Genomic DNA, 16,501 nt, shown 5'->3' with positions numbered 1-16,501 from the left:
AAATTCAATAACTCTTACATGATCAAAATGTTATGTATTAAAAGATGTCATATTCCCAATTGAAATTTCAACTAAAATGATAATAAAAGGAAAAGTAGCGTACAGAATTTGCTGTGCTGCCAGTTGTGTGCTTTAGTTCTTGGGCTTTCTTCCCTTTCCTTTATTCTTTTGTGAGTTTTTCTTTTGTTTGTCCACATCAGATAAAGAATAAAAAAAAGATTACATATTTACTTTCACGCAGGTAAATAGGAGGCTTACAGAGGAGAACAGTTGTTTCTCTTTTTGGAAGTTCAGGGATGCAGACCGACCGGCCTTCGTCTGAGAATAGAAGCGTATTCAACCAGTTCAACAAGATTTGGAACTTCCTGAACAATACAACAAGCATTGTCACAGGCTTGACGTATGTGGAACTAATCAATCACCCTGCCTCATTGTACGTGATATACTTTAGAATAGCACCTGACGCCACACACACGTCCACTGGAATTTTAATGGGAAGGATGCAGGTCAAGTCTCAGTTTTTAATGCTTGTGGAAACAATAGATTTGCGTACAGGATTAAGCGGGTTGCAATTAGTAAATATGTACTATCAGAAAACAGTCAATGGCATGGTAAGAGTGATCATCTGTGATGTACTAGTTCCATTCTGAATGACGGAAGAAGCAAACTGCGAAGAGTTAATATATAATAAAGATGTGTATAATCCAGCTACCTGCTTATCGGTGTAAATAAATCTCTCTGAAGAAATGTCTAATACAGATTCAAATCATATAGCAGTTAAAAGATGTAAAGTAACAGTTAAATTGTATGACAGTGCAGATAAAATGGATAAAGTAACAGTTAAAGGATGTGATATAACAGTTAAAAATGTAAAGTAGCAGTTAATTAACAGTTTTATGTTGTTTCTTCAAATCATATTATCCATTTTTGATGTCAAGACACTTTAATAGGACGATACTAAATACTTAAGCTCAGTAACTGGATCTAGCAGCAGATCTTAAATGTATGATTCAGGGAGGAAGAAAATGCGGGAAACGTTTAATTAAAATAAATTTGTTTTTAAGAGAGGAGGAAGTTTAGCATGTATTGAAAATATTATTTAAAATTTTCTTTGACAAAAATTTTTTTTAATTGTGAAAAATCCTATATTTTATATGCTCATCCCCCAAGTACTGCATGGAATCCTCTGTTGATATGTTGTTCCCGAATGCATCTCCATAGAAACTCATATGAAAGATCCCTTTCATATTATTTAGGATCAGTACTATGTCAAAGGTTGAACCTCTGGAGCAAACCAACAGCCCGTCTCGAGGGTTCTGGTTCTGGTCCAGTGATTAAACCGAAAGCAGAAAAAAAGATAGTTTTATAAATTTAGTTATTTCATTGGTTTCAGACTTGAGCAGGGCAAAATGGCTGCACATTGCCAAATTAAATCAATCAATGGTTTTGTGCACGAAACCTCACCATGCACCACATTCCAACACGTGTGAGTGTGCCAGGGCCCGTTCATCGCTGCTTGCAGCTTTAATTTGTCTGTCATTTATATCGTTTTGTCCGTGCCTTGGCAGGTTTGTATTCAACCTTTGCTTTGTTTAGATGCCGCGGTGGCATATCTGCATCTTTTGTTTAATCTCCTCAGTTCATCCTGTCTTCCTGTGTGCATCTCACGTGAGAGAGTTAATATTAAGGTTGGGATTGAGAGGAAAAGCTCGTCTGGATGAAAACTGAGCTGACAAGTCTGCCCTTTGACCCTTTCCCCCTTCTCCGTCCATCTTTCTGTTTACCTTCATCCTGTTTGCGGAGGTGCTGCTGCACCGGCGCGCTCTCTGCCTCTCGCTCGGCCACGCGCACGCACGCTCGCTCCCGCCCAACACTCAGCTGCCTCCAACTTGAGCGCGCGAGTCTGCCGCCGCTGAGACGCACTTTACTAACATCCCGTTTTTTCGCGCAAGAAAAGAAGAATTGGGACGATATTTTTCACGTCTTCTGTCAGTTTTATAAAGATTAAGCGAGTCGTTTTCTGGCGGAGGTAAAATGATGAAGCGGAGCGCTAAAAAGGTAAAATAATAGTATCTGGACGTCAATATTCATAAACAATCAGGTAACACTTAACTTTATTGTACTTTATTCACTTTTCACAACCTCTTGTAAGTATTTGTTTTCGCACTGTTGATAAAAATTATTTACTTCTGTTTTATTGTTTCAATAGCGCTTTTGGAAAGTTTTGACTCCAACTTTAATGACATAATCTGATTTACAATTGTGTTTGTCCGTTTAATGCTAATTACATGAAATGTTTTTATACTTATGTGAGTTTTATGTGATTGTTGCTGGCATACAGTATGCCACACATCACATATATCTTTGTTTAGCCATTTATTTTACCTCCACTCTTAATAAGGTCTCTTAATAAAACGCAACATTTGATTTTAGTCTTAGTGACATTTCGGTTTGGTAGATACAATCTAGAAGCATTGAGATGTCTGTAAATTGGGGAATGTTAGAAATAACAAGTGTATTATTTAGTTTTTATTACAATTCTTTCAGTTAAAATGGTCCACCATCTCATCAAATTTGATAATTTAGCTTAATAGAATTACTTCAATATCTTTAGTGCTGTGCTATGCTCTGTGAGCAAAATCTGTAACTACAGCAAAGTGCTTTTCTATTACCAGTGTCAAACCACCAAGCAGTCCTAGACAGGGTTCAGTGAGTAGATAATTGACAAATGGTTCATTTCTGATCAAAAGTAGTCCAAACCAGCAGTCAGAGTCAAAAGACCACAAGTGGCACAACGATTCAAACAAGCAAAAACAATGAATTCACAGTCACAGACATGTTTTAAACAGACACTGTACTGATCTGTGAAAAAGCTGAACTGCTACCACGGGCAAATCAGTCAAGGTGAAAGGTATGAATCAGATAAATCACTTCATAATCCTCCCTTTTTTGTTATTATATCAGATGTGTATTTGTGGGAAAGGAGACAGATTAAAACAATACTTTAATCTCAGAATTAAATCAGCACAGTAGGCTGGCAGGGTGCAGAGACATTTTTTTGCATGGATGGCAGTGAAGTCAGTGAGAAGGATTCATGTAAACCGCAGTGTGGAGGTGTTGACTGGAAAAAATTTTTTTTATTATGCGCTGGGTGGGTCACTGGTTCGTCATTCCTGCACACACCTGAACAATGACTCTGCATGTGCTGTGCGTGTATGTGAGAGGAAGAGCTCATCCAACTTGTTTTTTTTTTGCATAATGAGGAAATGACTTGAACAGTGCAGCTTGTTTCTATTATTGTACTTTGTTAGGGAGACCATCTGTGAGCTAAAAAATATGATGCCACTGACCTTGTGTCGTTGTCTTTTTTTTTTACGATTGTTTCAGAATTTACTCATGTGTACTATTCATTTTGCAGAGACCGTCCTCTTTCTCCTGAGGCTGGCCAAATGATGTTACGTTATGGTCCTGATTGGAGTGTTACTGGACCACTGTGAGCTTGTATCTGCTGCACTGTGGTCGCCTCATCTGTGGGAATCATTTCAGTTTTAATTATTGCTCTCAAATATCCACAAGGAAGATGTAAAGCCTATCAAGAGGTGCATTTTTCTACACAGACAGCCAGAGGAAGCAAATCGACCGGTACACACAGAGGGTCACGATGCCAGACCACGATCATAAGGACAAGACCGGCCCGGGAAAAGTGCGACCTCAGGCGTCCTCAGTGCCGGACATTGTTGTCATCTCCAGCAACGAGGAGGGCAAAGTTACCGAAGGTGACACGCTGGAGCTGGACGAGTTCAGTGAGCCGACAGATGAGTTAAAACATTCAGCAAAAAGGAGCGACACTTTCCACGGAGATGAAAGTAAAAGTGATTCTGCTGGACTCAGAGTCGAAGTAGGTGTTGCAAAATCAGCAAAAGCTCCTGAACCTCTCAAGGCCAACTCTTTGTTGAGGGGGAATCCACAGAGTGTGCCTCACAATAATATGGACAACGACAAGTCATTAGGAATGAACAGCAGCAGCGATTCAGACTACAGCAGCTTAAAATCCATCCCTGATTACGCCAGCATGAGCATCGGCGCGGACAACTCTGGGCAAGAGCTGTTGGAGCTCGATAGGAAATCATTGGAAAAGACAAACACGATCTCCCCCCTGAATCTCCTTGAATCCACTGTGAATGCATCTGAGTCCAACAACACCAGCCTAAACAGTCCGGATGATGACTCCCAAACCGACTTGAAACAGACTGAAACGTCACTCGGGGACATTTCGACAACCTTCCCCGAATCTCTGTCCGTTGCCAGTCAGCCTCGAGACAGCGTCGACATCCGGTGGGACGAGGACGACCGGCGAAGCACCCACTCCAGGCGCAGTGCGAAGGAGGTGAAGGAGTCGGTGTGTTGCTGCTTTCAGGCCATCCACGGGGCCTTCCTGCGCTGCGTGGAGGAGACGCCAGCCATGTTGTCTGGGCTGGTGCTGTCGCTGCTCTTCTGCATAGCCATGATCGTCCTCATTCCCACAACAGGACGGGTGAGAGACGTGTGTGTGTGTGTGTGTGTGTGTTCGAGGATGGTAGCGTGCAAGTTCAGAAAAAGTCTGCATGACTTCTCACGACCACAGAACGCTGGTGTGGTGCACATGAATACACTCCATGAAATATAGCACCCAACTCTTACTGGCTCCTGATTTAATATGCATTTTTAATGACAATGTCAAACCTCACAATGTCTTCTCTTTGGTCCATTTTAAATTATGACATTTGACCCGTAGGAGGAAATTAGCATCACCTCGGTTTCTATCGGCAAAAAAAGCTAATTACTATATTTCAATATGTTTTCGAATTGTCTTTGACAAGACGCCGCAATAAAATCACGTAACGGACACTTTTATGACACTTTCATGTTTATTCAGTGAGATTATCTTCTGAATTGAATTTTTACACGGAGATACACTCAACAGAAGCAATAAGCCAAACGTGCGTCTAAGTCTCAAATGTGGATTTTTAATTAAGTCACTCACAACCCACACAATATTATAAACAGACTAATTCCAGTTGGACAGACAAAGAGGCTGGAAAAGTCGATGTACATCCTGTTTGGTCTCGTGATGGAGTTACTCTGTGAAACTTTAGAAAGCAAGCCATGGATTAAGTCCTAAACATATGCGACTAATTTTAAGGATCAAACACACGTCACACAATAAAATTAATTTATTCATCTCTGGATGAAGGAACAATATTGGCAATAACAAAATCTTAGGACTTATTCAAAATTCCCCCATCTCTTATGTTTTCACATGCGACTATTTTTAAATGGGAACTGAGGTTTCAATTTGAAAAGCAACCCTGACCTTCCCTGACATTGCTCAAATTAAAATACCTTCAGTTGGCAGAACAAGAGGAGCTTAAAAACACGCCTGTTTGAAGCTCATCCAGGCTTTCATTGCAAATTATAAAGGCATGAAAAGTGTAGCGTCCTGTGTTGATCTGACAGGTGTTGCTTTGTATCTAGTGACCATGTGAAAACAGGGCAGCTCAAGGTAACAGTTGACGGATTAGGATGTGCTTCTTTTTTCTTAATTTTTGTGTATAACGACAGAATTTTGACACAATTGAGAAAATTGACATTTATGACCACTAAATTCGCACTTTTGCTCAGTGTTTCTGTGTTCACACATTTTAAATTTGAGCAAAATCGTTCAAAGAGCAGAAAGTTGTGTCTTTTTATGGTTTCACAGACTTGCACACGCCAAAGTGTTACATCAAGTGAAGGAGAAAAAGAGAGATGAATCAGAACGTAAAGCGGCGACATAACAATGACTCATTTTTGTGACTTGTCATTATTGCACTAATTATACATAACTGTCAAATATATTTTTGGTTAACAGGATGTGAGGTGGGCTCGCACAGCCATTAAAGGTTTTACAAGTTCACACACCTCTGAGAAGAAAGAGTTTTACCCATCATGCCTGCACTAATTGTACTCTTTGCTGACAGTCAAACCTTTCATGACGGCTGAAAAGCGTTTAAACAATAGCCTTGTGCAACATCTTTACAAAACAGGCTTGATTTATAGTTTAACTCTATGGTACATGAAGTGAAGACAAAAATTAAGTCGAAGTTAAAGCATTGTCACTTTTGGTAAGCCCTCAGTAATGTACTCGATGAGCAGTTTTGCTCATAGTTTTTTGAGTATTCGTTAAATTTCTTTGGCTTTACACTTTTGCAGCGAGCAGCACTGTTTGTCTACAAAGACACGCTCACGCTTTTTGAGTGTGCTTGAGTGTTAATCTTTTAGCACACAGCCCTGTTTAACAGTAAGTAAAGAAAGACATGCAATAAAAAGTGAAGTTTTCACCTCTTATTGATGTGCTAATTTTGTCCCTTTGCTCACAGTTTTCCCTGGAGAACCCTTTCACCCACGTCGGCGCCCTGGCGGTGGTTTGCATCGTCCTGTGTCTGAGTGCAAACCTCTTCGTCTGTCTGCCCTGGCTGGCGACCGTGAGGCGCTGCGGTGGAGCGCTGGCCCTTTTTGTCTGGGGGACGTTGTACGTTGTTGCCATTGTCTTCATGTTCACAGGAGGACCGGTTACAGCGTGGGAACAGGTGACGAGTAGAAAAAAGAAAAAGAAAGAATGAATCAATTTCACTTCTGTCTCGCCCCCGAACACTTTTTTTTAACCACATTACCCCTTGTCCTCCACAGGTTGGTTTCTTCCTCTTCCTCTCTGTGAGTGTGTACACGGTGCTGCCTCTCTCTCTGGCCTGGGCCCTCTTGGTTGGCTTTGGGACCAGCCTTTCACACATCATCATTGTCAGCGTCTATGTCTCCGCCACCAGCCCCGAGACACCAGCTCTTGCCGAGCAGGTAAGGAATGGCTTTAATTTGATATATTTGAGCCCAGGATTATTACATACCGACTAATAAATGCATATGAACTCATGTCGGCATGTTCTTGTTAATAAAGGTGGGGTGAGCAGCTCTCACACACCTTGAGCACACGAGCTGTCAGGAGTGCCTCAATGACTGAACGAATGTTTAAGCTTCAGAATATGGACGCAGTTTGAGCTTTAACCAAATTGCAAAGAGTCAAAACTTCAAACTGGAATTCACTGCTGCGATCCGGTGCAAAACAAATACATGACCTAAATGTTTCGCAGTGCAGGTCTGGTATTACTGGTGGAAGCAATGGTATATTGTGGAGCTCCAGATGTAACTGATTCAACAAATTTGTTTGCCAATGATCTGCTGCATCCACTGCAATATGCACCGAACAAAAGAGTAATGTCAGTAATGTAAATAAGAAATAATTTACATTTCTAGCTTCTCTGTTACTGATTTACATATGGCACTAGTGGTTCAGGTATACCGGCGCTCTGAACACGGGGGGGATGATTTCCATCTGCTCTCCTCTGACTTCCTTCACAGCTGGTGGCGAACGCCGTGCTCTTTGCCTGCGCCAACTGCTTGGGGGTTTTCCACCTGTGGATGACGGAGCACGATCTCAGGATATCCAATCGGAAGAGAGAAAGGTTCAGTGTCATACGGTCCCAGAAGGAAGTCCAGAAATATCAGCAGGTCCAGACTTCAGCTTTTATTCTGCAAAATGACAAATAATAGTAGTAATAATAATTTATTATAGTATAGTTTATACCATATTATAAACATTTTATATTTATGTAATATGTGAAAACTTGGCAATTCGAGAACTTTCATTTCTACTGTGTAATTTATGCTTGTAGACGTAGATATCAAAATGCAGTATTTTTTTTGATAAGGTACTAAAACTATTCCCCTTTGATCCCCCGAGGTCTCTTCTGGGCAGCTTGTTTAAGTTTTAAGAGTATAAATTGATTAAGGCTCTCATTCATTTACCCTTCTCATGAAAGCTCTGCTTACAATTCTCTCCTGTTGCTAATAGATTAATGATTCACTTGTCTGCAGGCCAACAGCGGTAGAATTGGTAAACCCGAATGGATACTATTCATAGCAAGTAAACAAATAGGCGAAACACGATCCACTCAGTAAACACTCCCCGATGGCCGCCTATGTTTTTACAGCCCTTGTGAACAGATTGTCACCTCCGTGAGACGGAGATCCAATGACCCTTGTCTCAGAACCCATCACCTATTTCCACATGCATGTTGACCCTTCGTCATTCTCTGTTACTTTGGCAACAGGAGCAGCTCCTCCTCTCCGTGTTGCCACGATACATCGCCGTGGAGCTGAAGACCGAGGTGATAAAGAGATTGTCCGAGCCGAAGGACAAAGAGGAGAACGAGTCCAACTTTAACAACTTCCACAGCCTTTTTATACGGCAGCACAAAGACGTCAGGTGAAGATCCGTTTCTAATTTTGTATTTTTTTTCTTGCCCAAATGTTCTTGAACACTTGAATCGATTCCAGCACTAACAAAAATAGTGCTACTTTATGGTCCTCTTGATTAAATGTGATTATAGAAGATTGATGAACTCACGTCAAATCCAAAAAAGCTATAAACACTAACAAAATAAAAACAGGTTCTAGAGTATGAAGTTCCTGTAGTTCCATATGAATACATCTCTAATGTGTGTGTGTGTGTGTGTGTGTGTGTGTGTGTGTGTGTGTGTGTGTGTGTGTGTGTGTGTGTGTGTGTGTGTGTGCGTGTGCGTGTGCGTGTGCGCGTGTGCGTGTGCGTGTGTGTGTGTGCGCAGCATCCTGTATGCTGACATTGTGGGCTTCACAAAGCTGGCCAGTACCTGTACGCCCCAGGAGCTGGTCGAGATGCTCAATAAGCTTTTCGGGAGATTTGACGACATTGCCAAGGTGAAGTTACCGTCTCATCCTGGCCTCTATTTCTTCACAGAGACTGATATTATGTTAAGATGGACTCCGGTCCCTCTCACGCTCTTCCTCTCCTCTCTTATAGAAGAATGGCTGCCTTCGTATTAAGATCCTGGGTGACTGCTACTATTGTGTGTCCGGACTGCCCGACCCCATTCCCACCCACGCCAGGAACTGTGTTCAGATGGGGCTGGACATGTGCACTGCCATTGGGTATGTGAAGTTTTTGCTGGTTTATTTGCTCCTTTTTTAATTGATTTTCACTTGGCGTTAGCTCTGTGTCATTTCCCAATGTTTTTTGTATTGATTTATTAATTTGACTCGTCTCAACAAATCTCAGATGAATTTTAATCAAGTTAAAATATATCACTCTTTTTTTTTATTGACTCTTTTACTGCTGTGTACAGTTCACGCTGTTAGAATAACAAGGGATTCTTAAACTATTAACAGGACACAACATGAAAAGACATTGTTATGTTGAACATGCCCCAAATAGTTGAATTCAAATTTCAAATATCTACAATGTGATTGTCTCAGCAAACTGCGTGAGGCAACGAGGGTTGACATCAACATGCGAGTCGGCGTTCACACCGGCCACGTGCTCTCCGGTGTGATCGGCTTGCAGAAGTGGCAGTACGACGTGTGGTCACATGACGTCACGTTAGCCAATCACATGGAGTCCGGAGGTTTGCCTGGGTGAGAAAGTCTTGAGATCAACTCTTGATACCATGAAAAAGAAAAACGCTTGGTTGAATAGAGCTTTAGTCTGTTAAACTGATATAAATATCCCATCTTGAATGTTGTTTCCTCACCGCTGTATTGCAAACAGGCGAGTTCACATCACAGAGGAGACGCTGCAGCACTTGAATGGAGCGTACCAAGTAGAGGATGCAGACGGAGGAAGCCGGGATTCTCTTCTTAAAGGCAGAAAAACCTTCTTCGTGATTGACCCTCACAAACTGGACAGTATTTCCAGGAGGCAGAAAGGGGTATTTGTCAACGATTTGATCAGAAAATGTTTGTTTTGCTGCACAACAGACTATCAGTGTTTGACTGTAAGCCTGATTCTAACTCTCGGAACGGACCTGTTGGAGAACAAATGCAAACTCGTTCTGTCTGTCTTTTATTCAGGCTCTTGTAGCCGGAGAGAACCGACAGCGGGCATCAGTCCGGATGTCCCAGTACCTCCAGTCCTGGCGCACCATCCACCCATTTGCCGACCTGAGCAACCCCAATGCCAAGCCCTCCAAGAAGAAGCTCATCCTGAGCAATTTCATGATCAACCAGTCCCACCTGTCTCCAGTATGTGTTCTTACGCCACTGGCCTACTTTCTGCTCGGCCCCTATCTCACCACGCCTCAAGTCTTTGTTTTCTGTCCTGCTGGCGCTTGATCAAGAACTCTCATTTGAAAGAGATGAAGTAAGGTCAAGAGGGCTGTGTGCCTTACAGTGTGTGTGTGTGTGTGTGTGTGTGTGTGTGTGTGTGTGTGTGTGTGTGTGTGTGTGTGTGTGTGTGTGTGTGTGTGTGTGTGTGTGTGTGTGTGTGTGTGTGTGTGTGTGTGTGTGTGTGTGTGTTTATTCTATTCAGGCAAGACTACATCGTCGGAGTACCTCCTCCTCGTAAGTACCAGGAATTGGGTAAATTACACTGCAATGTAATACCCTAGCCTAATTTTATGTCTTTTTAAAGTCGGTAAAATGAAACTCATTTAAAACACTTTCTAAAATTTCTATTCAGATCTGTTGGAAAGTGTGAAGCAGGTTAAAATCGGAACTTTGTTCAACAGTTGCAGCTACAATATGAGCCTATTTGTTTAAATTAAAACTGCAGGATTTCTACAATCATGTACACTCCGGAATCCTGCAAAAAAATGTGTTATTTAAATAGAACTGTTGCATATTCAACTTACTGGATACGTCACTGGATGTGTACTGCCGGGTAGTTTTCAAATTTGAACAAATTCTTTAATTTTCCTACATCGTTCCGCGTCAGAATTTAACAATATTCAGACGATTTTTTTTATTTTATTTTATTTTAAGCCTGTAACTAAATTAAGCAAAGAAACGAAGAAGTTACTAAATCGGTTCCTCAGCCCAATAAAGAGTTAATGTCAGTACAGTTTGAAGATGGAGAACACGTTCAGGTGCATTCCTCTGTAGTAAAGTAAGTCTTTCCAATGGAATTGCATGTGTTTATGTGTCATGCGTTCTTGCTTTGTCCCAGTTTGGCTGTTGACAGTCAAATTCAGGGATCACTGGACACGTTGGACACTGCAGGGTAAGTTTACACAGGCTTTCACAATTAATTTTTTTTTCTCATCTATCATCTAATGGAGTTTTTATTTGCCAGAACTGTCATCGTTTCTCCTCTGATTCCATTTTTAAATTTGTCCTTCAGGAGGAAAGCGAGAACCCTCAACTGTTTGACCCTTCTGTTTAATGACCTCAGTTTAGAGAAACAGGTATTCATTCTCATAACCAATCTGAGTGCTGTTATTTTTTCTTTTTTTTCTTTTTGAAGTATACGTATACAGAGCTGACTCTATCAAAACTCTCTAATTTTCCAGTTTCGGCTGTCGGAGGTGCATGGTTTGCATCACTCGATGAGCTGCATGGCGATGGTATTTGTCACACTTTTTGCCGTCCAGCTGCTGGTTTCTAAAAAGTGAGTACCGGTAATACCTCGGTCACATTCAGACTTGCAAGTTTTGCTTTGGTTTTTTCAGCCACGCGTCTTAACAGGACAGGACAGAGTTAATTATATTATTTTTCTCCAGGAACTTCGAGTTGGCGGTGTCTTACGGTGCCACCTTCCCTATAGTGGTGCTGGTTCTGTCTATCTCCTTCACTGGGTACTTGGAGGTAAAAAACAACACCCACATATTTGTAGTTTTATTCAAAAATGTATGTCAATGATAGAATAATGAATTACGCGAGGGTGTCGGAAGGTTGTTCCTACTTCCCGTGTAATTACTCAAAAAAAAGGTGTGTATAATTACAGTGACTTTCAAGGATGTGCCTTTTTTTTTCTTCTTTTTTTAAGAAATGGCACTCCAAGATGCCGCTGAGTGCCCAGTGGATTTCTGGCTTGTCCCGCAGTGTCTCCACTAAAGCGGCACTCCGGCTTTTCCTCGTCATCCTGTGTGTCCTCATCACCCTCCTAATGGCCATCCTCAACTATGTAGGCTCCTTTAACCATTACTCTGCCATGTTTGTGTGTAACTTAAACAAATAATAAGACATGTATTTTTAATACTGCTTAATATAAGTCTTTTAGAAACGTTTATCTTATCTCTTTTTTTTACTTTTTTTTTCTCATCTAGGCCTTCCTCCCAGGACAAAATTGCACTTTAATCACCAACAAAACAGAGTTAGAAGGTCTTAAACTCTACACTGGTCCTGTAAGTACTTCTCAATTCACAGAACAAACTGTTTTACGGACATATTTCCATATTTCCTTGAAGAACGCGTGATAGTTTGTGTCATAACTTGTGGACATTGTTTTTTCCAACATGCAGTACTACCTCTACGGCTGTCTGCTGGCCATGCTGGGTGTGATCGTGTTCATTCGGACGAGCTTGTCGGTGAAGGTTCTGCTGCTCACCCTGGCGGTGGTGGTCTACCTCGCCCTCTTCATCCATGTTTACGCTGAGAGGTCCACCTGCCTCATTAACCTGCTGTACAACGACACCCAGTAAGAGACACTTATTCAACAGATTCTGCACCTATTAAACAAATGACCTGTTCAGTCCTTGAACATGGACGAAAGCGAATATACTTTATACACAATGCTTAGGTTTGTTGTTGTATGCACAGTCCCACAGGCTCTCAGTAATCCCGCTCACTGCCCTCTCAAGCAAAGCCGCCTGTCTTACACAGCCCAGGTGTTTAATTTCCTACTTTTTGTCCTCCGCTCACAGTCCAGATTGTGAATCTTTGTCTGGAGTTTCAGATCACCATCATTTATTCAGTTGCTTTCTAAAGATAAGGCCCACCCTTGTGAGTTGAGAGTCTATTGACCGAGAGATGCTCCTGTTTGATAGTGAAGTTCAGTAGCAGTTTAGCCGACTGTCTAATGTCAGAATGACTCAGACTATGTTTTTTCTCTGTAGGCCTGGAGTGCTAAAGGACCCTCAAATCTTTTCTGGAGTTTGGCTGGTCATCTTTTACATCATAAGCCTCATACTCGCCAGACAGGTGTGTGTGTATGTGTACAAATTACTGCAATTCAGAGGGAATTTTTTTTATTTTTATTATCTAATCCAAACTCAGTGTTTACCTTGTATTGGAATGTTATTTTTTTCCCTCTCAGGACGAGCTGGGATGCCGTGTAGATTTCCTGCTGGAGCGTTGCTTCAACTGGGAGAGAGAGGAGATGGAGACCATGGAGAATGTCAACAAGCTCCTCCTTCAGAACGTCCTGCCGCACCACGTCACCTCTTTTTTCATGGGCAAATCCATTCACAACCAAGTAAATGAACCATGCCCAGTACATTTTAATTGCTTGTCCACTTTTTAATTCAGGAAAACGTAGGGGGAAAAAAATGTTTAAACAATGATTTTTGAAAATAAGAGTGAAAAAATCTTTTATTTTCAGGACCTGTACAGTCAATCGTATGACTGTGTGTGTGTGATGTTTGCGTCTGTGCCGGAGTTCAAAGACTTCTACAGTGAAAGCAGCGCTAACAATGAAGGTCTGGAGTGTCTGCGCTTCCTGAATGAGATCATAGCAGACTTTGATGAGGTACGAGGAAACAGTTGGTGTTCAATACATTTACTGTCAGCAGGGAGGAACATTTTCTCCATCTAACTATAATTTCCTTTCTGCTCGCCTTTGTCACACAGCTTCTCTCCAAACCCAAGTTCTCCTCAGTGGAGAAGATAAAGACCATCGGCAGCACATACATGGCTGCTGCAGGGCTGACATACACACCTCCGGGGGATGAAAGAAAGGTTTGCCCGTTTCAAGTTTTCTCAAGCGTCAAATGTTTTTAAATCTCATTGGTCGTTCTCTAAACATTTTCCTCATATTGACTGCATTTAATTCTATTTATCCTGCAAAACTGATTTAATGTCTTTGTAAAGGATAAATGAGAAAGTTTCAAATGGAAAACCTATTTCAGTAACGTTTGAGCTATATTGCATGACCTCTGGCTCCCCCTATAGAAAGACAGTGAGATGTCCTACAGCCACGTCCGCGCCATGCTGGAGTTTGCCATCGCTCTGATGAGCAAACTGGAGCGCATCAACACGCACTCTTTCAACATCTTCAAGCTCAGGATCGGTAAGTCGCTTCCAAACGAATGCCAACCAGACAACAATGGTACTGATTCGATTTTATCAATTTAAAAATTTGAACTAAAATGACTATCCTTTTTAAGAGTAAACTACAAATTTTAGAGTCTGGAATAATAAACATAGCTTATTTGGTCAATATATCAGTGTGTACATCACTCTTTAAAAGTGGCAGAGAACAGACATGGGTAAAGATTGAACAAAATCTGTCAGGAGAGGTAAAGATTTAACTCTTTGTTTGTGTTATCTACCTACAGGACTAAACCACGGTCCAGTGATTGCAGGAGTTATCGGCGCCCATAAACCACAGTATGATATCTGGGGAAACACTGTCAACGTCGCCAGCAGGATGGACAGCACAGGAGTGCTGGACAAGATACAGGTGAACAATACTGTGGCAATGAGGGAAAAAAACCAAGAAATTAACTTTTGAACATCTGTTCGTTACAGTAAAATTACTTAGATTCTGAGTCAGCCGGGAGCCAGCGCATCCAGAATCAAATAGCATTTCAAGATGAAAAGTTCAAAACGAGTTCTCAAGTTGCTCTTTAACCGGGATGCTTGCTGTCCATGCCTTAAAAATGAACACAATTCAAGTGTAACAACACTTTTTAATCCAGCATATTTCACCTATTATACACAGTTTTTTCATTTTATATAGTTTGCTTGCATTTACTGTTATTGTTTATTTTATTTAAATTTTATGTAGATTTATCCAGATTTTTTTGTTGTATTTGTTTTGAATTTGATTAAACTTCACATTCAAAAGCATTTAAAAACAAACTTAAAGGAGCTGAACGGACACAAACATGTTTTCACTTTCTGGTTTTGTCTCCGGTTTACCAGGTGACGGAGGAGACGGGCGTGATAGTGGAGAGTGTGGGATACAGCATCACTCTCAGAGGAAAAATCAACGTGAAGGGAAAAGGCGAGCTCACCACCTACTTTGTTAACACAGATTCGTCGTCGCCGTCGTTCTGATCAGATCCTTCACCCTCATCGCAGGCCTGGATCCAAGTGCAAGCCGCTTATTGTTTGGTTCAATGAGCCTGGTAGACTAGTCAGTTGAAGGTGACCGGATGCCCAACATGACTCAAGCCATTGCAACACAGTCGGTGGCAAGGACTTCTAATAAAACATCAGTTTGTGGCCTGCAATTATCAGCTACAGGGACTCAATGCTGAAACATTGATGTAACACAGGACAACACCTGTTCATCATTCACATCCGGGAAGGAGCTGCCTTTGTCTTTCGGATGAGACACTAAATAAATGTCTGACTGGGAAAAAGGCTTGAAACCAAAAACTGACAACTGAAAGTGGAGAGCCTTGTGCTCAATGTCTTTGAACTGTCTATTCCACCATGTGAAGTTTAACTTTTTACGTATTATTTTTAAGATGTGTGATTTGAAATATATTTGTCTGGTAAACTTAATATGGCTGAATCACTTGTGTTGTCTAGTGGCAAAGCACTGTTAGTGAATGTAGTTATTTTATCAGAAGCAAAGGTACAAAACAATATCAACGTTTAATGAAGGATCTACAAATGGCTTTTATCGTACGTGGTCATTTTACAATGTTTACTGGAATCTTTTAGGCTTCTTTTACTCCAGGTTTAAGCTCAAATATTTTCTAAATGTATCATAAAAGCTCAAACAGATATACTTTCTTTGCAGCCATTGAACTTGTCATATCTGGCCAAATTCTTTTCCTGATACCCTCTAGTGATTTGTGGGATAGGAAAGAAAATATGCAAAATGTACTGTTTTCTCCAAAATGGGTCTGCTTTTATTGTTTAACCTTGATCACTGTTCATTATTCAAAAACTGCATAGGGAAAAACACTATGAAAAACCATCACAGCCCAGCTGAAGCCAGGAAGATTCACCATAGTTTTATAACTTTAAAGTAGGCTCATTATTTGCCCCAAACTGACATTAATTGTGTTCTGACACTTGTGACAGCAACTAACTTCTGCCATGTGAGTTAGATGGTTGCACTTTCTAATTTGTTGTCTTATTGTAATCCGTATTGATTGTACACAGGATGCTTCTCCTGTTTCTCTGAGGTATGATGACAAGTGCCAATGGAAAAAAAAAGTTGCAATATGTACAGTTCTGGGAAATATTTTTCTATTCTATTTATAAACGATTAAAGGTAATAACAAGTCTGGTGTTGTCTGTGTCTGCCTCCTACTTGCACGTTGTGTGAATAAGTCTGTACTTTACTTTGACGATTAACGACTGGAATTTCCCTCCCCATTGGTCACGCCCACAAGCTCTCTGATTGGCTCAAACTAAGCCCTGCAGGTCTGTTCTGGCCCGTGATTGGCCAATTTGGTGTCACTCATTGTGCTTCCTGCTTTCTAGGTGAGCTGGTTTG

General features: G+C 41.2%; 1 protein-coding gene across 1 annotated transcript; it reads left to right on the top strand.

Annotated features, from left to right (window-relative positions):
• The first annotated feature begins 1,891 nt into the window (after positions 1–1,891).
• On the top strand, positions 1,892–16,290 carry LOC308123754 (adenylate cyclase type 2). Its single transcript, XM_080486407.1, has 26 exons — positions 1,892–2,058; positions 3,419–4,534; positions 6,399–6,608; positions 6,709–6,870; positions 7,432–7,581; positions 8,184–8,338; positions 8,697–8,808; positions 8,912–9,039; positions 9,364–9,522; positions 9,656–9,815; positions 9,958–10,128; positions 10,415–10,446; positions 11,051–11,104; positions 11,225–11,288; positions 11,394–11,491; positions 11,604–11,688; positions 11,870–12,007; positions 12,150–12,227; positions 12,345–12,520; positions 12,939–13,023; positions 13,139–13,297; positions 13,424–13,570; positions 13,672–13,779; positions 13,993–14,110; positions 14,379–14,503; positions 14,968–16,290. The coding sequence occupies exons 2-26, from the start codon at positions 3,662–3,664 to the stop codon at positions 15,100–15,102; spliced, it is 3,882 nt and encodes a 1,293-aa protein (XP_080342533.1). The 5' UTR covers positions 1,892–2,058; positions 3,419–3,661; the 3' UTR covers positions 15,103–16,290.
• The last annotated feature ends 211 nt before the right edge of the window (positions 16,291–16,501 follow it).

Source organism: Lipophrys pholis, assembly GCF_963383615.2.
Source record: "Lipophrys pholis genome assembly, chromosome: 18".
Lineage (NCBI taxonomy): Eukaryota > Metazoa > Chordata > Actinopteri > Blenniiformes > Blenniidae > Lipophrys > Lipophrys pholis.
The sequence above is the reverse complement of the archived record's forward strand: the minus strand, read 5'-3'. Positions and strand labels throughout refer to the sequence as shown.

Bases quoted from the DNA above. Each gene is read 5' to 3' on its own strand.
- LOC308123754 (XM_080486407.1), top strand. From the start codon at position 3,662: ATGCCAGACCACGATCATAAGGACAAGACCGGCCCGGGAAAAGTGCGA. The intron at 4,535-6,398 runs GTGAGAGACGTG...CTTTGCTCACAG, and splicing joins TCATTCCCACAACAGGACGG to TTTTCCCTGGAGAACCCTTT. The intron at 8,339-8,696 runs GTGAAGATCCGT...GTGTGTGCGCAG, and splicing joins CGGCAGCACAAAGACGTCAG to CATCCTGTATGCTGACATTG.